Source organism: Drosophila willistoni (genome assembly GCF_018902025.1).
Source record: "Drosophila willistoni isolate 14030-0811.24 chromosome XR unlocalized genomic scaffold, UCI_dwil_1.1 Seg143, whole genome shotgun sequence".
Taxonomy (NCBI): Eukaryota; Metazoa; Arthropoda; class Insecta; order Diptera; family Drosophilidae; genus Drosophila; species Drosophila willistoni.
Window position 1 is genome coordinate 3952415 of NW_025814056.1, and position 23654 is coordinate 3976068.

The window sequence follows — 23654 nt, forward strand, 5'->3', positions numbered from 1 at the left end:
AATAGCATCCCAATCTCAGGCAGCCAGGCAGTAAGGCAAGCAGGCAGCTGACTATTTTGACCCCTTCCTCTGTTTCACAGTCATTGTCTCTATCTGTCTGTCTGTCTGATCGTTTGTTAGTCGCTATCAAATGCCAGGCCAACTGAAAACTGAAAATTAGCCTCAAGGCTATATATTGCCGGATGGGCAACTTCCATGAAGTCTTGAGTTTCAATTGTCGCTGTGTCAATTGCAACAAATCAATGAGCACTTGTAACAAAACAATTGCAATTGTTGGCTTGGCTCCTTAAATGTAACATTAAGCAAGCTGACTGAAATCGAAGTGGATGTCCATGTTGTCCATTGTCCATAATGTCCGATATCTTGTTGTGTCTCTTTGTGTCGTGTCTTTGATTTTCTAACCAAGATTATTGCAATGGCATTGAAATGTTGCTGCTCTCGTTGTTGTTGCCATTGCTGTTGCTGTCGTCGCTTTAAGGTAATGAACTTTAACGACTTTTCAATTGCCAGTGTTGAAGTCTTCTAATTGGAATTAATGTGTGTCTACTTAAGGGCAAAACGGCATGCCAAATCAAACCAGACAGAGCGACAGAAGTGGTAGAGAGAGACAGAGAGAGAGAAAGACAAGGCAAGTGGCCATGCTGCGTATACGCAATATCAAAGTATGGTACTCACAGCAATTGCTGCTGCTGCTGTTTGCAGGTTACTGCAAATTATGACACATTTTGATTTATGCTCCAAGTGCCAAAAAAAAAAGTGCCACAAGGCAACAACTATACCAAAACAGCGGCTAAAGGCATATCATCAGTCATAATTTAGTTGAATTAGCACAGTGGTCCACAAATTGATTGGTACACATTGATGTCAAAACTGAAGTCATAATGAATATGAGTAATAATTTTTGTAATTACTTTTGATCACCTCCGATTGCCGGCATTCATTTATGTTGAATTTGAACATATTTATGGATTTCTTAACAGTTTTATTGGCAAATAAGCTGCCTTTTTTCCCCACTGTGCCAATATTGAGTCTCTCTCTCTCTCTGCCATTTACATCTTTTATTTCTATTTATTTAAGCGTTGCACGTGCAACGCCAACAAAACAGTTGCAACAGTTGCATATGAAAATGACTTCTCATATGGCCTGGCAGGCCCGTCTCCATCTCCATCGCCATCGCCATCGCCATTTCCATCTCCATCACCGTCACCATCACCATCATAGATATTCACACGCTGCATTTGCAAGTTGCAAGTTGCTGGCCTGGGCTTAGACCTGGGCCTAGCTAATGGCTAGTGCAACGTTTCAATTGCAATTGCCAGGCAAGCAGGCAGGTGGTGAGGCAGTGAGGCTTTTGGCCGAGAGCTGCAACTTGAGCCCGGTGTTAATCAGCGTCATACGCGCCGATTTGCAGATAAAAGTGAAGTGTGTCCATTCCCGCCTTTCCACAGTGGGTCGAATAATGCATTCTCATTTAATTCCTGACAACTGTTCTAGTTAAAAAGCTAGTTGCATCATCAATCATATTGCATTTTATATCTATAATTGTCATCTACCATACTTTTGTATTTTCGAAAATCGATCTCATCTCTAATTCAATAAATGTTGAGACTTGAAATTATAAACAGAATTCTAGAGTTTCTATATAGAAGAATTTTCAAATATGATTTGTTTATTTGAAATCGCCTGAAGGTGGTCTCTAAGGGAATTTGAAATACATTGGGAAAATGAAAAGTCGTTTTTATCAGCAACTAGAACCGGAAAGTAGTACTAGATTCTTCCATAAATTGACTAAAAGAAAATGTAAACAACTAGACAAAGTTTTTCTAAACCTAAATTGGTCTGATCCAATCTTCATAAGAGAGGTCTCTCAAAGTATCTCTTCAACTGATCTTGGCTATCTCTTAGTTGGCAGTGTGTATTCAAATCAATACGTAAATGATCAAATGTTGATCATATATTTGTTGTTAAACAAGAAAATTTGGTTTTGGAACCACTGTACACGACTGCATTGCGCGCTTCTGTTGATGATTTCAATTTCGTCTGTCTGTCTGTCTGTCTGTCTGTCGGCTTGTCCGTCCTATCCTGTTCATATTCCTGTGCATGTTGTGGGGCAAATTTGTTGCTGTTGGTGCCGCTGTTGTTGTTTGCAATGTTGTTGGAACTGACAATTGATTGATGTCTGTTTTTGGATTGGCTTTTGATTTGCGTTTACATTTGGCTATACCTCGGCCATTTGATTGCGTCACAGATCTACAAGCTGAGAGCTAATGAATTAATTATGCATTCTGCGTTGGCTGTTATAAGTGACCACATCTAGAGGTTGTTGCCGCCTGTCCATTTGGAGGTGTTGATTAAAGATCTGCCTTTTGGTGGGCGGCGCTACCGCCTGCAGCATTCGACACTTGTACCCTAGCAAAGCGGTCCCAGCGCTAGTTTGGGCCCAAGTCAAAAAATTGAAATTGTAAAGGCCACTTGTATGCAGAGTCAACTATCTATCTATCTATCTATGGTAGTTGCAATCTCATAATTCCATCGCAAATACATGAAAGAAATAAATATTGAAAACAAAGCAGGGCCTTGACTTCAATCAGTTACAAGCTACAAATTCAAACTAGCAAGCAAAACAACAAAAAATGCAACAACAATTGGCAAATAGACAATCAAATGAGACAACGGCCACAAAAAGAGTTATGTGCACTTTAAGAAACTTTGTGACCCTACCAATATCCAATTCTCAATATCCACCAGCCAGACAGCCGGCAAGAGCAGCTGAGCCTCCAAAACTCAAAGCTTATAGCGAAACCAAATCTACAGCTGGATGGAGTTGCAGTTTGGAGTCAGAGTTGGTAGTAGTGGAGCCGCCTGCAAATTGCTTGTCAACAATTGAAGGCAACTTGGAGTCGACTCAGCGATAATTACGTACATGGGGCATGGGGGCTCCCACTGCCTAGCTAGCTAGCTGACTGGCTGGTTGACTGCGGCAACGGTGGACCGTGAGTGACGAATGTGCTTGGAAAACTCCACTTAGAATGCGGCTGAGGCCTGTGAAAATTCGTTAACATTTTGCACCGTAAAGTATTGTGCTCAATGGTTACGCCTACGCGTGCCTTTAAGAACCCGCCTCCCGCCTTCATGCTCTCTCATGCCTTATCTCAAGTCCAAGTCATGCCCATCTCTGCAGCCAACAGAGGAGTTGGAGTTGGAGTTGGAGTCAGACAAGGGTAAACCTTGGCCCAGGCAGAAGCAGCCGCAACCTACAGCATGCTTAATGAGTTTTTCTTGAGAAGGCACTAGGTAAAAAACTGAAAATAAAGTCTTATGCATAGATGACTTGTGGGAGTTATTTAAAAAAAAAAAAAACAAAACACCTTTTTTTCTGTACACGTGCAAAACTCTATTGCATGTTGACAATATGTAAAATAAACCTACTCACATACAACTTTCGATTTAATTGAATCGACTGAGTAGAGACTCTAATATATCGACCCATTTTCTCCAGGGTCATTACCATTGAGCTAAAAGATATAGAAAAAGAGAACTTTGTACTCACAGTTCAAATATCAAAAAAAGAAACCAAAAGGTTTTCCCCTTGAATATGTCATGCAGTTTATTTTGGCATTGGCTTTCCAAAGTGAAAAGTGTATGACCCACAAAAAAAAACAGACAGTATTTGGTTACACTTTAGGGATATTTGTATGAATAGTGTAACAATCTACTTCATTCATTGCTGCCAAATGACACGTTAAGAAAGACTTTGTTATTGAGTTTGTCATAATATTTATTTTGTTTCTGTCTTCAAAAGGAAAATTACTTTCCTTTAACTATTGCTGATTTGAGTATGAAAATGTTTTAGCCATTAACAGTAAATTGTTTTTGTTAAGTAAATCCAAGAAATAATTCACTTTTAACTACTATTAAAATGTAGACCAAGATAGGTCCTTGTAACAATAATTAATATATAGCAAACTGAGTTTGCCAATCTGTCTTTTACTTTATTTTGTTGTAATTCTAATTAGTTAGAACTATTAGAATTTTTAATATTTGAAATGTGTTTGAAATGTGTTTAAAATTGTAAAAGCTATGGCGTTCTAGAGTTCTTATAATTGTTATTATTATTATCGTACATTCAAAATGAAATATCCAAGTTGATTTGACGATTATTTTACCAAAATGATTAAAAAATAATCCTTGTTTTCCTTAAAACTGTCTTTTCGAAATCGATTTTATTATTCGAAATCAGCTAACCTGTTTGTTTATGGTAGAACTTGGTAACTTTTGATACATTTTTGCAAACAACCTTTTTAACTTTTTCCACTGCCTATAAAATAATCTTCTTTGTATGATTGACCCCAGCTTATAAGCATAATTTGAAATATAAATTACAATTTGTTATTTCAACTTCGTTAGACTATGCGATATAGGTACTTATAGTTACATATTTTTAACAGTTTAGGGCATAAAATAAATTATTGGTAAAAAAAAGTGTAATACATTTTTTATAATGTATCTGCTAGTTTTCAAGGGAAAAGAAAATTGAAGTCAAAAGACCAATCTCATAAATCTAGCGTATGTTATATTATTTGGAATTCTTTAGATATTGAATAAAAATTGTGAGATCGAATAATGTTTGAAATTTAATCTCTGCCCACATATGTATTGAAAATTTCTATATGTATATTGATAATCATAAAGAATTCAAATTTCTCTAAGACAAAAATTTGTCTATTTACATTTAAATGCTATGACACCTATTTAGTTAGTTGATCAAGATTTCTATCGCACTTTTCCTTTTCATTTCATTCGATATACCAATTAACAATACGCTTCATAATCGATAATCAAAATGTTGATCTATGAAATCGGAGCAGTAACATAAATAACTGAATCAAATTAATATATAAAACTCACAACTTAAGGTTTGAAAATTTACACCTATTGTCAACAATTTTTGGGTTTGTGGCGTTTCTCCCTCTTTCTCCCTGCATCACTTTACTTACCCGCTCTCCATTCCCCCACTTCTCTCATGTATGCAATTAGTGAGTTTTTCATATAAACACAAGTAAGTCACTCAAAACATGGACACACAGAAGACATGGCTGACGGACTGATCTGAAACTGGGGGACAATGGAGCTGTTGCTGTTGCTGTTGCTGTTGCTGCTGCTGCTGCTGCAGCTCTGCAGTAATTTGCAAATCACGCAGCTTCAGCTTCGCATCTCAAGTTGAAAATTGGGTTAATGCAATGCTGTAAGGGGTGGTATGGTCAAAAGAGAAGAGGTTAGAAGGGTGGCGAGGGGAGAGTGGCTGGAGACACAAACAGAGACAGTCAAGCCAGACAGATTACATGTAAACCCGTTTCAGGAAGGAAACAAGAAGGGGGCAAAGGGGTGTGGTGATGTTGTCTCTGCATTGCTTTTGTCTTGCAGGCATACAAAAGACAACAAAACTGTGTGTGCCACACACGACACCATCTCCCCTCTGACCTCCCCACTCCCCCTTGACTCTGCAAATTCGACAAAAAAAAGTCGAGCAACAACATGACGCACAAAATTCCATTTCCAACAAACAATTTTACACTGAAGAAAAACCTACTGCCTGAATTGTAATTGGAAGTATCAAATTAATATCTGCCACAGAAAGTAACAATTTCTAACCTCAGTTTAATAAGAGATTTAATACACATTCCAATGCTTTAGGGAATCAACAAGAATTTCAAATCACTTTAAAACATTTTACAATATATAGTTATATACATAAAATAATGGAGAGATACTTAAGCTATCTCGATCCTTCATTTAAATTCCTTTTCCGTAATGATTGATTGATTTTAATGATTTTGTTAGCTGAGTATAGAATAGGTTATTGTAAACCCTTAATAATTTGAAATTCGCGTCTTTACCTTACAAAATTTTTCTATAAGTATAATATTTCTTTTTCACAAAAATAGAAAATCATCAAGCAATAATCATTGAAAAATAGTCTTGGCTAACCGCCTTAGACATCTAGGGCCTGCATTTTGACGCCTTTGGCCTAGTATCTTTAAAGGCCATTAGCTGTTAATTAGAAATTTTACACGAACAATCCAAACCTCTAATTTAAAAACTTTTGCTCCCAATGCTGAGATTAGCCCAAAAATAATGGTGAATATATCATAAAAACTGGACACCTGGTTATAATGGGAAACATATAAGCGAACAAACAAAAAGTTCCACAATATCTTGAGGAAACCTTCAAAATAAAACCAACAAATAAGTCAACTCGAACTCCAAATCATTGCTGAAAAACATCTGAAACAAACATATACACACTTTTATAAAACTAGTTCAATCCACCTGCCAATATATGTACATATATTCAAAAGAAAACTTACAATTAGATGCCCAAGATTCTGACTAAGCTATACAGAACGTACACACGAAAATATATTAAACAACTGACACTAGTTCAATATCTTTTTAGCAATTTTAGCTACTTTTTTATTTTTCCTCATCATCCTAAAATCATAATCTTAGAGGTAAATCCCTCAAATTATATAAAACTTCATGAAAATAGAATAATATTAAAATCGGAAAAGCTGTCTTCTACCTGTTCTATACATTTTTAAGACTTATAATATAACCTAAAGGTACATGAAATAGATAAAACCTTGTGATCTTTGTCACTTCATTATATCTTCTTATCCTTTCTTAACTTTCCTTTTTTTTTTAAATTTGTGTAAACTAAGTTGTGGACCATAATCACTGCTGATAAACTAAGGAAATTATGGTTTAAGCCCAATTGTTTAACCATTACAAGTATTTTTATACCAAAGTTTATATTACTTAGCCATTAGATCAGAGTGGTAATTAGTTAAGTTCCTAACAGCTATGACAGTGCAACAAATTAGTTCATATACAGAAAGTTCCAAAATAACATCAACATGCTAAATAAATTCTAAAGGCGGCATATGTAGTATTCGGTTTATATGTTTAGGCATGAAACGATTCTCGTCAATGGATATGGCTACAGTTTATTGACGAAAAGCAAATAATTAAGAAATTTTCACAAATTTAAGAAAATCTACAACATCTATGAATTCGCACTTTTTCAATTTATTTGAAATTGCGATCATCTTCTGCAGAAGGATGCCGATCCTTTGCTTTGAGAGAGAAAGAAAGTTATAATATAATTTCTTAACGTGTAGGCGACGAGATAAGAAAGCTCAAGTCCATATCCAAACCCAATTCCAAGCCCATGCCCAGGCCAGACTTAGGCTAGGCACTAGGCACAGAATGAGACACGCCATTTGGCTTACTTAATTATGTTGCAATTGGATATCATGAGGCCGAACAAGACACTACCTGGAATTGGATAGTAAGGGGAATCATTGGGAGGGGGGAAGCATGGTGAAGTGGAGTGGAGTGGAGTGGCGCTTGCTTGCTCTGCACTTGTTTTTGGGGCCTAGGCGTGGGTTGAATGCAATAGCTTAATCTTCTGCCTCTGTCTATTTTGGTGCAACTTCCTCCTCCTTTTTACTTCTTCTCCATCTTCTTGTTGTTGTTGTTGTTGTTGTTGTGGCACGTACAATTTGGATCGGCTTCCTCTTCATACAAATGAAGCGCTTTCAAAAAAGAAAAAAAAAATTGTTACGGCCTTTTCACTCGTCGCCGGTGCGATTTCAATCTGAATGGCAGCAACAACATTAACATTACCATTAACATTAACATTAACAATAACAATAGCAATAGCAATACAATATACTACACTACATTCATACATACTTGTATGTTAATTTGATGAAAATTTGTGTGTGCGTTCAGTTTTCGTTGCGCTTCATTGGAAATGAAGAAAAATGGAAATCGTGCACGCTGCGGCTGCCCTTTTACTGCATTTCTTTCTCTCTCTGCCTCTCCCTCTCCCTCTCCCTCTCCCTCTCCCTCTCCCTCTCTCTCTTTCCCTTTTGGTTGCTTCTGCACGTTAACAACTAATCGGATTTTCGGCCACAGCTCGACACGGCCTGTTGTTTAAACAAGTTTGGGGCATTAATCATGATTTACGCCAGCCTCATCACACAGACACACATACAACGTCTTCGCCTTCGTCTCCATCTCCATCCAGTTCCAAAATCCGCTGCAGGGCCGCATTGACAGCAAACTGAGATGGGAGTTGTTATGGGATGAAAAGGCTTTTTTTTTTCTTTCTTTTTTTTCTTTTTTTTTGTTGATCAGTGTGTGAGGGGACAAGAGGAGCTTTGTGGAAAGAGGAAGGGCAGCTCTACTTACAGATCGCTTATCGCCCCGATTATGTTGTATATGGAAAATGCATAAGCATCAATGGGCGGGCGGGCCACTGAACCCCAAGTCCAAGTTTCATTCCAAGCCCCCCCACTTCTCCTTACTATTGCTGGCTGCTCTCCCTTTGGGAATATATAATCAGCTCACATTACGCTTCCAGCTTAAGGCACTCAATATCGGACAACGGACATTGGGCATTAACATTTAACGTTCCACTACCAAAAACTCCTCTCTACACGCATCCGAACACACAAACACAAACACACACACACATACACAGTTTCATCGTGGTGTCAGTCTGACACTTGGCGGCAATTTTCTTTTCACTTTTTCGCTTTTCACGCGAACGTGCGCCCGATTCTCTTGGTTTTATTGCATAATCTATCTCTAAGAGCAAGACAAATTTACAGGCAAATTAGAACTGGCTGGCTGCGTTTAACCGTGACTGGCGTTTCTTTTATTTTTTCCCCTCTTTCTTGTCTATACACTATAACCAGAGCACATTGACTACAAAAGTAGACACAAGTTTAGCCCTTATGTACAGCGAATTTAGTTTGGATTAGAGCTGGCAAACTATCGATGGCACTATCGAGATATGGAATTTTTTATTTTTCTAGAACCGTCAATAGTTTTTCCCACTATCGATAGTTATGGAAATTTCGAATAATCATGAAAAGCTTAAGCAGAAATGTGGTTAAAAAACAAGCTTATACTAATATTGTGTAGTCTAATTGATCTGAATTATTTAAAATAGAAAATTAAAAGTGTTTTTAAGAAACTACATATGTACTTCTATTGGATCTTAACATATTGTTAAATATATAAATACACATATATTTTCGTCCGTTTGAAAAATTGTTAAGGATAGACTGCCTAGACTTTTCTTATTTATGCTTGAGTTATGACTTTTTAAAAGCTTTAGATGTTGGTAAGATATAAAATGAAGGCTCGCTAATTCTTGTAATCGTTATAGTTTTGCAATGCCTTTTTGAATGCTTCTATTGAGTTAATTGGCTATTCAATAATCTGATTTTCTTATTATTATTATGTTCACCTGCAAGAGATGTTTTATACAAAAATGTTTGAAAAAAATCATGTGTGCGTCCGTCTTGAGGAACGTCCGCCCACAAGAACGGCTTGTGTATGAAAATCAAGCTTAAACTCTTTTGACTTTCTCAATTAAAACTAAAATTCAGCGATAGTATCGATACTAGAATGGTCCCACTATCGATAGTTTGCCAGCTCTAGTAGGGATTTTAAAACTAAAAGGACCTGATTTCGACTTGAAATTGAATAGGTTTGCTGCAAAGAAATCCCATGCTTATGCTTATGTATATACACCAGCAGTCCTCGGTAGATGAGTTGCCTAAGTAACCCAGTCGTTTAGGCAACTGAACAACGAGGATCCGGGCTCGAATCCCAGGCTAGTGTTTGGATGTAGTTTTCGTCTAAGCCGAAGGCCTTAGTTGCCAGTGCTTGTAAAATATGGTTCGGTTGATACATAGTTTACAACTATATCGTATACTTGTAATAATAATAATAATGTACACCACGGGACAATCAATTAGAACACCCAATGCTATGTTGCCTTTGTAGTTTTTATTAAATATGATGTTTCAGGTGTCAATTTAAAACAAGTTGTTTTCCTTGAAATATTCTGTATAAACCATACAGACTAAAAGCAAAATATTTAAAACCGAATCAAGTGGAGAATAGTGTAGTAAAGATTTCAATTCCGTCTGGGAGATATTTTGACGGAATAGTAGAACACAGCTCAAGAACCTTTTTTTTTTTGTCACTCTATATAAACATAAAGGATTTGACATTAATATACTATAAGGACCCTTTTATATTATAAAACCAGCTGTAAATTACAAACGGCTTAAACTAAACGAAAAAGTAATAAAAACTTTTAAATGTTATCCTGAAAAACTAACTTAATACTTAATACTATATATACCTATATATGCTGACTTAAGTTCAGCGCCTTAGTTCCAGCGACTAACAAGAAAATTATAAAATCTTTGTACTTAGGTATAATTTGGTCTTAGACATTCGGGTAATCCAATTGACTAACTAATAGCTTTGACTACTGCCATTTCATAGACAATTTCTATTTTAATGTAGTTAAGTAGATTGAGTACCCGTTTTTTTTTTATAGGTGAAAGAACCAAATAATGGAATAGAAATAAAAATAGTTTTAAAGATAATAAGTTTTTATTTAAAGGTATTAATTTTCAATTTGATCAAAAACTGAAATTTTAGATTAAAATAAAATGTATTAAAATTAAAAGTCTTGGTCGTAAAACATATCCATAATAGTTATCTTGTGGCTGACTATATAGCTATCTATCTATGTTGCTATCTATCTAACTCTCTATCTATCGATCTGCAACTAAATGTAAAAATGCCTTGCGTTGATAATGATTTCCTTTTAATTGCTGGCATATATGGTTTAGGTATTTATCTAGTTGCCTATATGGGATATATTATTTCAATTCCAACCAGCCGCCGACTGAGTGCTGTAATAATTCTTTTTGCAAGCACAAGAAAAGAAACGGAGGGGTGGAGGAAAAAGAAAAAACTAAAGTAATGTTAAAGAAGGAAGAAAAATGGAAAATGGTAAAAGAAACTGAAAGCTGCAAATGTGGCAGCGGCTGCACTTGCTGGCAATGGACATTGCTAAAATATTATTAGAAATACTGAGCCAACTCCGTCGAGTCATCGTCATGAGCATCTCTCATCTTATGGTTTGTGGTCACATGGGCGTTGTAAAGGAACAAAATGTAGAAAGGAAAAAAAGAGGCAAACAAAAAAAAAAAAAACACCCAACCAAATAAAGTCTAAAAGAGGCAGCTGCCTTGGCTCTACCATCAGAATTCCGGCACCAGGAAGCATGTCTAAAAATGCGATTCCCTCGTCCATGTCGTCGCCATTGCCATCATCATCATGATCATCATCATCATCATCATCATTGTTGTTGTTGTTCTTCTCCTTGTTGTCGTTGTCGTTGTCGCTGGTCGTGGTTGCTCTTTTCGTGTGGTGGCGTGGTGGTGGACTATGTGCAGTGGGTGCTGGCTGCAGTAGTTGGAAATGCAACTAATGATGCATTCGTTTGCCCTGTCCCCCATCCATCCTCCAGGTATAGAGTGTGCGGGAACGCGGATACTGGCAGCTGGAATTGCATTCTCTGGCCAATTTAAATTCTAATTTCATGTAACAAATCAGATTACTTTAGTCTTATACTTACACTTGTACTTACTAAGTTATTTTTTTAGTCTAGTCTCTTGACCATTACAGTTACATGTCCTGCACTTGAAAACACCAGCTACCGCCCCGTCTGCTTCCCCCACCTCACAATGTCTCTGCTTGTCTGCTTGGCCGGCCATTTCATCAATTTGGCTTTTAACTCTTAAATGTTTTTTTTTTTTTTTTTGCTTTAAAGAGTTTTCTCTCCCATTTAACTTATGTATACGCATTGAATGTGGCCGTAAAATTTATTTTATAGCTCTGGCAACAATATTTTTATGTTTTTATAAAATTTACTTCACATTTTCATTTGGAAATGCGATAGCCACACACACACACACACTCACAAATTCACAAATGAGTGAGAGATAGACACCCAGGGAGATACATATACATAGATATATCCAATGTATAAAAATGAGACGCTTGCACTTTTCCGCTTGCATATTTTAGCTGTTAAGTTGTTAAGTGTCGCCAACTTTTGTGACTGTTGATTTCTTTAATACGCTAGACAAGTGGGCATATTAGTTATATATACACGTTTGTTACAATGTCATGTGGTGTTGGATCGATCATAAATGAGGGTTTTATTTATTGAGTGAGCAATGAACATTCAACTAATATTAAACATACTCATTTGTTGAGATATTCACCGACTCAGTTGTTCATTGACATTCTTGGAATTAGAAAAGGATAAAAGTATTCTCCGACCATATGTATATACTAGAATGGGGTTTGGACTTCTTTCTGAATTCAGCTTTCTGTTAGCATGACAGATTACAGTAGAGTAAGAAAGGTATTGAATAAGTGAGTCGGTGAGCAACTGAATAAGTAAGTCACTTTGAAACATTGATTCGTTGAGTAATTGGAAGTCAACAACTATACAAATGAATCAGTGAACAATTAAGTGAGTAAACTGTTTCAACTAATTGAATTATTTGTCCGAGACCTATCTAAGCCAAAAGGATACTTCTTTAAAAAATCTAATATAAATAAAAAACAATACAATACAAAATGTGTAAAAAGACCATTAAAATTCAAAAAATTAAAAATAAATATTTCAATTAAAATATTCGTTAGTTAAGCTGCGTTCAAAATGATGAGCACACATGGCGTATGCGTAATATTAATTCATTTTGCATTAGGGTACAACAAAATTCGTCATTTGCTTTAGTTAACTTGACCCTCTGGTCGGCTTTTAGTTGTTAGTTTTAGTTTCTTTTTTTATTTTTTCTTTTAAACTGTTTTTGTTTTCGCCCCCCTCCAAAAACGTTGACAAAATGCAAACTGGTTGTTAGCAAATGACCCCGTAAAACGATAAAAATGATTTAAGCCAACTTAACTAACTAAAGTGTTGAGCAAACAAATAAACTGAAATTGCATTTCTTTTGTCTAATTCTTGAATTGTTTGAATTTGATTTGCATAATTGGCATTGTGAAGGGATTTTCTGCTATTAATACAAAAATTTGTATTATATTGTCATCAAAATGGAAATCGAAATTTGTTAATACTCTTTTAAGGTTTTTTAGTTGTCTTTTTTTTCGTTTTTATCCAAAATGTAAAGTGCATTATAAATTGAAAATATAAAAATGGTTGTTTTTATTGAATTCTTTTGGCTTTTTTTTTGATTATCTTAGCATTTTATATGATTAATATATATCAATTAATTTGGCCTTAAGGTTATCTGTATGTAAAAGGGTTTTATAGGTAAATGAAATTAATTTTACATGATATCACCAAATGGTTGTTCGGACTGATAAACCTTTGGCACACCCTCGAAGTGGAAAATCAAAATTTATTCTAAATTTGAAAATAACAAAAGTCATATTAATATTAAGAACCAACAGCAATAATTTTCTTTACTCTGGATGTTCTTGAAAAAATTACTTCAAATTTTGATAAAGCTTGGCTTATAATTTTTTTTTAGGAAATCTAGCTAGAAAAAAACAAGTTAAAAAAAATGCATTAAGTTTGGTATTGGAAAGCATTCAATAAATTTTGGAAAGATTTACAAAAATTTCTAGATATGCTAGTTTTTTGAAATTATTGTTAAGACTGCTAACACTGGCCGACAAAACTCAGATCCAGACAACAGAGTATACAATTCTAGTAGGTCATAACGAACTGAATCTTAATATGTTCTCAAAATTATGCTACATGTATACATAGCTTCAGAAACAGGGGAAAACAGAGATTTTTACTCATTTAAGTTTCGACATTTCCTTAAGCAGAGCAAATGTAAATATTCAGCGAATTCAGCGCATCTCTATCCTCTGGGTTTTGGGTTCATTTTTGACGACCCTTTTAATCTTTTAATTTGGAAAAATGTCTAAGAAAAACTTTCCAATAAAATAATAGCGTAAAAAACGACTCAGGCGAATTGGGCTTGCCTTTTATTAATGTGCGTTAGATAATACAGTGAAAATTCACCTAACAGGCAATTTGAATGCAATTAGCCTTATAGTTTTCCGTGTACTCTTCTCTCAATTCAAGTGTCGTGTTTTTACAGGGTATAATTATTCTTTGCCTATTGAACCGCAGACTTTACAACGTTCAAGAGGAAACTCTATCAATATGTGGCAGCCATCCATTTATTAGTCCAGCGATCCGATGCAATGTAGTCAGTCCATTAAGCCCACACACTTACACACACACACACACACACACACACACGCACACCCGCTCGGCGAGGTCACCTTTTGGCCTGCAGTATGCGGCTCATCAATTTCTGCGCGAGGCATTCAATGAAAATAAATCGTAAATCAATAAACCGCACTCAAAAACCCAAAAAGTTCAACCAAAAACCGTGGCCCGTGTCTGTATCTTTTTGTTGTTGTTGTTGTTGTTGTTGTTGTTGTTGTTGTTGTTGGGTGGGGGGGATTTATGAAGAAAAGGAAGAAGATGACGGGGGTAACAACAGGAATGGATGGGTTTTTAGTTGGTTAGGGAAGAGCGGGGGAGAAGGGGTTTTTACTTTTCTTCTGTCTTGCGTTTTCTTGTAAAATTTAACAGTTTTAATTTTTGATTAATTGGCCCAACCAACCACAACCGGCATTTCAATTTCAGTTTTGAAAATGTCTTACAACTGCATGCAATTTTGATTGATGTTTTTATAATTTTACGGGTCAAGTTGGATGAGAAGATCGAAATGTGCAGCAGCAGACAGAGCAGCAGCCAGAGGTATAACAACCAACGGCAGCAAATAACTGTGTGAGACTTCTTTTGATTCCCATAAACTGGTCAGTGGAGCGGAAAGGCTGAGAGTGAGCCACAGGTGTTCAGGCGTTTAACAATTAAAAATTCAAATTTAATTTTAGCCTAAACGTTTCTAAACAAAGCAATGAAGCCATTCATACACACACACACACACACCATAACCCATACCTCATACCCCCATTGGATGTAGAGAGTTTTTGAGATATATGGGGAGTTTGTGTATATGGAATGAGGGAGGCCCAGCAGGCTGCATGTGCATCCAGAGATTTATGCAGCCAGCAGAATGGAAATGGGCATTGTTGGAATGAGCATTTCATGTTGCACTTTGGTTGGCACAGTTTCTTCGAAAAAAGAAAAGAAAACTTCCGCATTTTGTTGTTCTTATTGTTGTTGTTGTTGTTGTTGTTGTTGTTGTTGATGCTGCTGCATGTTGTATGTTGCTGTTGTTGCTGGCGCCCTTAAGAAAAAGAAAGAGAAAAAACAAAAAACACTGAGAACTCTGGCGCATAAATAACGTGAGAATTATGGTACAAGAGAAGCCAGTTAACAACAACAACAACACCAACAACAAAATAAACATCCACACATAAATATGCATGTAGTGCAATAAAGAAATTGTTAAATGTCCCGCTGCAAACGGTCACAGGATCGTTTCAACTGTGCCACTTTTTTGCTTTTTTTTTTTTTTTTTTTGGCACCCTGTAAACCCAATACCACTAACAAAGTCGGGTCTCTTAGTTTCAAGGAATGTTTAGTCCTTAATGCAAAATATATACATACATTATATTCCACAATTGAAAGAATCTTAAAACTTTTAAACTATGTATATCACATAGGATTTCACTCTTTCACTCAATTTTTGGTTGGAAATTCAAAAAGAAAGAAAATCTTAACTCAATACTTAACACAAAGCAGATGCTGAAAAATATTGTTTTATTTTTTTTTTAATTCATTGAAATAAATACATGTTTAGTAATAAAACAATGATTTTATGTATTTTCTACTTAATATGACAACTATAAAGCCTTGTGAAGAGTTAAGAAATTCATAAATTAAATGGAGAATATTTGATTCTTAATATTTGTATGCATCCATTTCAATATTGGCTAGACAATGTAGGCCAATGGGTGGGTAATGACAGGAGCAGTGGTGGATCGTCGGAGAGGGGCAACGAGGAAAATCTCCTACACCAAAACCGAGATTTTACCTAAGAAACTGTTCAAATTTCCATATCTAAGAACGATTTCCCTCCAAAGTTTCCGAAAGAAACCTCATAGAACTTGTTTTTGTTTTTGGTATAGGTAAATAATATTTGACTATATCCAAGCACACTGTCACACCGTAGAAGATTATTGATTTGGAAAATAGATCTGAACAAACAAAAATGTTGTTTTCTATACCTAACTTTGTGTAAAAGTTATGAATTTGGTTTGGTTAACATTAGGTTCCCTTTCAGGTATTTCTACCATTTTTGATATGAGTTGTTCTTGATATTCATTAATGGATTCATTTTTTCATTCCTTTTTAAAAAAAGAAAGTTTTCAACAAGGCACAAAGATGTTTTTGTCTGACTTGGAGACACTTTTAGTACTTTTACTATTTCATTGCCCTATATAAGTACAGTATGGAAGTATGGAAGGATCCAAGGGCAGGTCGTCTGAAATATCGGACTCTCAAATTACGTTCGTCCGTTTTCGGCTCTATTTTGCCTAAAGCATCCCATTATCGAAAAATTTTTTGAGTGGAAAATATTGATATTTTGATCAAACACCCAACAAAAGTATTTTCTAGATCCTTTTGTACGATCGAAAGCGATATTTATATCCAAGGTGGTTTTTTTCATATTATACTGCGGTATTTAAATTATAATTTTTTTCCACATATATAAATTAAAGTTGGTCCATAAAACACTTCATATTAAAAAATTTACTTATAGAGATTATTTTAAAAGGTTTTTTAGAATTTCGATATCATTGGTAAATGATTCTTTTTTTGTAAAGTTTGGGTATCTTGCTAGTCGATGAATTGTTTGTTTTAACGATATCGTTTTTTATTGCCATGACCAAGACACAAATATTGGCAAGTAACAACAGCAAGCCAAAAAAAAAACCAACGGTTCAGGTCCAAAAACGAAGCGGTAGTCAGACCCAAAGTCAGTCAGTCCGTCAGTCAGTGGCCACGTCACGCGTTTGCAATTGTTTGGCCCGCATTTTGCCAATTACGACACCAACAGCAGGAACAGGAGCAGGAGCAGAAGCAGGAGTAGGAGGTAAAGGAGAAGGCAGCCTGGCATTGTAAGCCAAACTCGGGCAATTTATGGATGCATCTCAGTAGCTATAGCATCTGGATTGCAATGCACTGAAGCTGGTCCGGACTGGACTTGACTCTCTGAGCCCAGTTTGCGTTTTTTGGCAGTCTACACACACACACACACACACATACAAATAAAACCCCTCAAACAGAAAGAAAAAAAAACTGAAATCAAAATCAAAAACCGCTTATTATCAGCGCTCTTTATATTTAACTGCTTGCGGCTCGAAAAAGGTTTCAAAACAAAGAGTGTCGAAGTTTCAGAAGCACTGTTAAGCCCCCACCCTCCCAACAACAACAGTAAAGTGTTTAAAGTTATGCTAATATAATTTCCATTTCGATCATTAAACGAGAACCCATAAGACATATCTAAAAAGGGTCCATAACAATGCCCTAAAAGATAGTGAAGCATTGTTAAGATATCTTTGTATGTACGTGGAAGAAGAAAAGCATTTAGCATTTCGATTGAATAATGTAGATCGACAGCTCTAACTTATCATAATATTTGGTTTTCTATTTCTCATAGTTGTCTAGAAATATGCCTCGTTGTGAAAGCTTTGGTTAAGTTTGGGTTTACTTAAGTGGCTCTCAAACTAAATATTAGAGAAAATTGGAGATCGTTTTGGGATTACTAGGGAAAATTAATACACCTTAGAAGGCAAATCGAATTGAATTACAAAACGTGTATTACATCTCAAGGAAGGAGTTCAGAGATGCAATTGTTAATGCCTGGGATAGGCATACCCGGAAATTGCCCTAGAAACAAATATTAAGCATTTACTTTTGTAGATACATGTATGAATGATAATTTCATGAAATCAAAAAGTTGAAAACGAAATTATATAATTAATTTGAGATAGAACTTTATTTTTAAAAAAATGGACCTATATCAGAGGTATCATCAACTTTATAAAATTTTTTGAAATCTTCTTAAATTCAATCCAATAGATTTGACTTCCGTTCCCAGGCATGGATTTAGGCGGCACCAAAGTTTCGGGGCGTTTAAAAGAGAGGGCCCTTACAAAAAAAGGAACGATGTTGGAAAAGCGTCAATATTTTTTCAAGACACGGTATACAGACACAGACTCTGACTTTTTATGTACATATTCTTAAAAGAATAATGTCTTTAAATGAATCTTTTCGAATAAAGTCCTAAGAGAATCTCAGTCCTGGACTCCCACATGTACCTGACTTATTTCCACATAGTATTACAAGGTCTTATTGACCAGAGGTCTGTAATGAGAAGTGCTATATAAAATAGTTGATCGCCTAAGAGTAATAGTTCAAGAGAGTGCAGCAGTTTAACTTGACCGAATCGATATACAGATCTCGATAATGGCGTAATGGCGACCAAAACGATTGTGTAAAATACCATTCTTAATTCAAAAAACCCTTAGTATATGGTTTTCCAAAGCTAAGTAAAGGTCTAGGAGGAGATAGGGGGGGTTTGGGAAATCGGCACAGAAGGAAGGGCTCTTTAGTTATAATTTCCAAATAATTTTAGCTTTTAAAAGATGCTGTGGCCATTCGGTTCTAAAGTTCTTTAGCAAAGTTTCCAGGTGATAGAACTCGGTGGTTGCTCAAATATCTGCCCATTTGAAGATAGCTTCTAGTAGGTTTAAGCGAAACATTTGATTTTAAACATCTTATGTTCAAGTTGCTAGAATCCTGCTCAAGTAGCACATATATGAATACCGAATTCGGTTGAATGTATTCCCAATATAGGTATGTTCAGATATGAGGGGTGGGAGGGGGAGGGGGCAAGGCGGATACTGGCATGACTTCAGCATTGCATTTCGTTGGCATCATGCCTAGCAAGTTGTCTTTGTCCAGTTGTTGGTGACAATTGTGAAGTGGCTGATGCCTTGGCATTGCATCTGTGTCTGTGTCTGCGTTTGCGCTGGGCACGCCAACCTGTTGTCCAGTTTATTATGACAGTAATTGGCTGGTGGTGTCTGGGTCTGTCTCTGGTCTGGCTTGCCATGGCTTGGCCTGGACTGGACGGGAGGAAAAGTCAATTTCACTTTTGTAGATGAGCTGTTGATTTGTTCAATAGCAAAGGAAAATAAATCCACACAGAGAGACAACTGCTTCATATGTATATATGTATATACTTTTTCGGTCCACAGGCGACACATTTGCGTGCAGCAGCGGACAATCACGATGCCAGTGAAGACAACGGAGGTTTACACGCGACCCACTTGGAAACACGTGAGCACGCCCTGCCAGCCGCCCACACATGCCGGACAGATGTGCACGCGCGTGCAATTGGTCCACGAGCAGGCCTATCGTGATGTGATCAAGCATAAGCCGGCCCAACAGATGACCTACGATTGCTGCACCGGCTGGACGCGGGAGACGCCGCGCGCGGATGCGTGCATGAAACGTGAGTGAGAATGAGTTAGAGCCTTTTTGGTTGACTAATCCCTCCTAATTCCTATCCAATCACAGCTGTCTGTGCCGCACGCTGTCAGAATGGTGGCAATTATACAAATCCCCAGACCTGTGCCTGCTCCTGTCCGGCTGGCTATTCGGGTCGCTATTGTGAATCGGATGTGAACGAGTGTCAGGTGGACAAACCGTGCGATCAGCAATGTGTCAATACACAGGGATCGTACTTTTGTCGCTGTCGACATGGTTTCGTTTTGCAGGCGGATCAACAGAGCTGCCGCAAGGCATCGGCCCATGCCGATGATGCGTTCGAGGCACGCGATCTGGAGAACGATATTGATGACAACGACGTGGAGGTGGCAACGCGTTTGCAGAAAATCGAACGCTCGCTGGCCAATGAGCGAGTGCACACGAATGAGCTGCAAAAGTCTTTACAGGCTACCTACAGTATGGTAGATACCCTAAAAAGTCGACTTAGCACCTTGGTAAGTACTGCAATTTATCCAAAGTAACTCTAAATTTATTAACCCTCCATCTCTCTCTCTCTCTCTCTCGCTGTCTCTCGTTGCAGGAGAAACAAGCCATGGATGTGAACCGCCTACAAACGAATCTCTATAAGACGGAATCACGAACAAATAAACTGGAGGGCATGCTAAATTTACTCCTAAAATGCCGAAATGGACCGAATGCCAATTGCCCCTAGATGCAAAATAAGAATAAAGAAGGAAATAAATATATACACCTTTTTTTCTACGATATACAAGAAAATGTAATATTTAGTTAATTTAAACATCTCTTCATGTTCAACTCGTCCTCAAATCCTGCTCCTGCTTGCAAGCCATTCCCGAACGCGAGTGCCTCTGCGTAGTTGTTTAGTAATAAACTGCCTTCAAAGTTAGACTAGTACTTAAGCAAAAAGTGTCATAAAACTATCGTAACTCATACTCAACTGGACCACAAATATTTCAGATCTAAAGATCTGGGTGTTTAATATATTTTTCTATAAGCCATTAAGCGTGGCTTTTGCTTTGCATGTGTGCAATTGTATTGTATTGTGCATTGATTGTGTATGTGTCCGGTTTATTTTTTTCGACCTTCTTTTTTTTTTTGCATGTAAATGTATATAGAGTGTAATTAATATAAATATTAATATATATACATATATATATAACAAAGAAATTGTATTAAAATATGTTTGATTGATTTTTACTTTGGTAATCGGGCAGTTTGAAATTTTCTTCAATATGCAATATTTTGGCTCCCATATTAGGCTAACAATAACGTATACGCACAGTGTGACAGCTAAACTAGTAACATTCAGAGTATTTATTATAATCATATAATAAATGAAGAAATTTGAATCTCACAATGAATCAAAATTTCGTAGTAACATGCTGAAATTAAAAAAGAATTTGAACTTGAATTCGAATTGTTGTCCCGCCAAACGATTTGCTCATTTTGAGCCAGGCAGCAATTTGAGAGCACGCACAACATAATTTATCGATAGGTGGTGCATGTATACGGAACCAGTTCTTGGAACTGAATTCATTTGGTGAGTGAGCTACATAAAACTAAATGCACTGATTCGCCCCTGAGAGAAACGACAACAATAACAATGCTAAGTTTATCAGTTCTTTAGATCGGGACCAGCATAAATAAGCGAACAAATTTTAATTAAAACCATGTCAGTTCGACGACATTGGAAAAAGTGATCCATTGTTTGCCAATTGTAATATTCCAGAAGTGACGTCATTGCAAGAGAACTGCGCAGTGTAAAAACAACAAAAACTAAACACACACACAAACAAACACAAATATCTCGGCTTGAAAAGTGTTCCGTACGTCTGTCCGTCCCGACTTTTACCATCGGGGAAAGCTGGTGTGGTGCGGAGGAGGTGTGTGATCCCACATCTAGTGGAAAATTGTTAATTTCACTTTTAACCACAACAAGACCAAAGGGCGATATCAGAGCAGATTTGTTGTTTTTAAATTAGTTTAACAATGACTGGGGACGAGAAGCTACCACTTAGGCAGACAGAGGTCTCCATACAGAGATTCCAAGACATGGCCGTGCCCCATCATCTAGGATTGCTGCAAAATCATCGCAGCAACATTGAGAAGAGTCTGGCATTGGGCGACTGGCAGAAGATTAAAAAGGAAGAGCTCAATGCCATGCGGGTGATTAAACAGATTAAGAATCTCTTGGTTGAAATGGAGGCGTTGCGTGAAAAAGTGCGAGACGAGGATCTGGAACGTTTTGACAATCTAATGCGTCCTGGCAAAGAAAAGGCCTTGGCTGGAGTTAAAGAATTCTCAGGTGAGTCCCATTATGATGCCTTAAGTTGGAGCCTTATTATATTTTCATACTCTCTCAATAGAGCTGCAACTGAAATCGCCGAGTTCCACTTTCAGCGATGAGGATCAGGATCAGGATGTGGATATAAGTCAAGTTTCTGCACATCAGAGGACTCTGCCACAGTTGCAAACGAATTTTCAACTAGAGGAGCATCAGCTGGCCCAACGGGAGGCCTGTCTGGCGCAAATGGAAAACCTACAACGTGAGATATATGATCTGCATGGCATGTTCCAGGGTATGAGACAAATCACAGCGGAACAATCGGTGGCTGTCCAGGCCATTGCTGACAATGCCGAGGAGGCCCTGGAGAATGTCCAAGAAGGCGAACGGCAATTGCGCAGTGCTTTAACCTATAAGAAGGCCATGTATCCAGTAGTGGGCGCTCTTCTGGGTACCTGTGTGGGTGGGCCCATTGGTCTTGTTGCTGGTATTAAGGCAGGCGGTTTGGCAGCTGTTGGATGCGGCATTCTCGGTTTTACTGGCGGCTCAGTACTAAAATCGAATCCAAATGTAATGCATGGCAATATTGAGGAGCAGGAGGCCAATCCGAATCAGGAGACTGACGCATCCGGTGAGAAATTAGAGCTCAAAGAGAAACCCGAATGACCCAATAAGTGCACTGCCCTGGCCACAACGCATATTTGGTCAACAAATACACGACGCCTGGAAGCTGCCAGCACGGGTGTTATGTGCAACGTTCGCAGCTATTGTTCCATACAGTAAACCATACTCGAACCACCTCGACTCATACACCACCCCCGATTGTGATTTGACGTGCAATGGATCACTTTTCTCCTTCTGCCCGATCCCTATCTCTCTTATTGTTTAGTTTAAGCGTTAGTTAATTATTGTTTTAGAATTTGTGTCTAGCTCTAAGCCTTCAATATGCAATACACAAACATGTATCGAAATTATGTTAGATTTCCACAATTACAAAGGACTTTTTAAACAAAAACCCGCGCACTTTCAAATTGAATGTTGCCAGACAAAAAAATGAGGTGGTCAGCCAGCTAACAAGTTCTGGCAACGTCACGACCACATGATAGATCTGGCAACCCTGTCATTAGCATATGTCACTTCTGGCATCTTTAGAGCATTTGGCACGTGTTTACATTCGGCGGCGTAGTTTTTCCAACATTAATACCTAGTTTTTTGAGTTTAATTCCCTTAAAATGGGTCGCAATAACCGATCCCGCAAGCGTCGCGATGAAATGAATAAAATCAAAAAGGTACGCTACGAGGCGAAGGAACTGATACGTCTTAAGAAAACTCTGGGACTCATCGATGCTGATGGGAATGAAATTATGAAAGATATCAGCGATGTTGCCGAAGTAAAGACAGCCGAGGAAATCAAGAGAGTAAGTTACTAGTCCCTAACATTGGGTTAAACTAAGAGAGGTATTTGTTCAATTGTAGGAAGCTAAATCAAAAGAGGAACAGGAATTAATCTATGAGCACCAGGAGAGTTTGGAAACAGGCGAAAAGATTGCAGTGACCAATGAGAAGACTGGCGTGGAGCATGTCTTCAATAGCAAGACCCTAAAGGATCAATTTGGCAACTATCCAGCTTGGTTCAAAAAGAAGAAGACAGCCAAACGTCTACGCAAGAAGCAGCATGCCCAGAAAAAGAACTTCAAACAGGCCTGGACCACGGTCAATGTGCCTCTATAGAATGTTTCAGATTTGATTTATCATCTGTTTAGTAAGTAAATTAGCATAGTTTAAGAATGAACTCTACAAGAAGGACTTGTACATGTTGATAATTGATAAGAACTCTGATTTATATATACATACTAAATGTATAATTCATATTAAAGCCTTGAAACGAATTGAATTTGGGACTTTCCTTCTGCTCAACCC

The 23654-nt window shown here is 37.2% G+C and overlaps 3 protein-coding genes across 3 annotated transcripts in view; all 3 read left to right on the plus strand.

The window, feature by feature from the left end:
• Positions 1-20656, plus strand: part of LOC6645285 — a 33747-nt gene extending 13091 nt beyond the window's left edge. Inside the window, exons 3-5 of the mRNA XM_002067934.4 lie at positions 19177-19433; positions 19499-19923; positions 20010-20656. Of these exons, the coding sequence (XP_002067970.3) occupies positions 19177-19433; positions 19499-19923; positions 20010-20141 (814 nt within the window). The 3' untranslated portion in view covers positions 20142-20656. The remainder of the gene's footprint in view (positions 1-19176; positions 19434-19498; positions 19924-20009) is intronic.
• A 343-nt stretch (positions 20657-20999) lies between these two features.
• On the plus strand, positions 21000-22705 carry LOC6645286 (syntaxin-17). Its single transcript, XM_002067935.4, has 2 exons — positions 21000-21755; positions 21817-22705. The coding sequence occupies exons 1-2, from the start codon at positions 21440-21442 to the stop codon at positions 22398-22400; spliced, it is 900 nt and encodes a 299-aa protein (XP_002067971.3). The 5' UTR covers positions 21000-21439; the 3' UTR covers positions 22401-22705.
• A 156-nt stretch (positions 22706-22861) lies between these two features.
• LOC6645287 (protein LLP homolog) lies at positions 22862-23623 on the plus strand. The gene is made up of 2 exons (XM_002067936.4): positions 22862-23152; positions 23211-23623. The coding sequence occupies exons 1-2, from the start codon at positions 22967-22969 to the stop codon at positions 23463-23465; spliced, it is 441 nt and encodes a 146-aa protein (XP_002067972.1). The 5' UTR covers positions 22862-22966; the 3' UTR covers positions 23466-23623.
• The last annotated feature ends 31 nt before the right edge of the window (positions 23624-23654 follow it).

What these genes read in the sequence shown, in the direction of transcription:
- LOC6645286 (XM_002067935.4), top strand. Translation starts at nt 21,440, where the DNA reads ATGACTGGGGACGAGAAGCTACCACTTAGGCAGACAGAGGTCTCCATA. An exon ending in TGGAGTTAAAGAATTCTCAG is followed by an intron (nt 21,756 to 21,816) that starts GTGAGTCCCATT and finishes CTCTCTCAATAG; the next exon opens with AGCTGCAACTGAAATCGCCG.
- LOC6645287 (XM_002067936.4), top strand. Translation starts at nt 22,967, where the DNA reads ATGGGTCGCAATAACCGATCCCGCAAGCGTCGCGATGAAATGAATAAA. An exon ending in CAGCCGAGGAAATCAAGAGA is followed by an intron (nt 23,153 to 23,210) that starts GTAAGTTACTAG and finishes GTTCAATTGTAG; the next exon opens with GAAGCTAAATCAAAAGAGGA.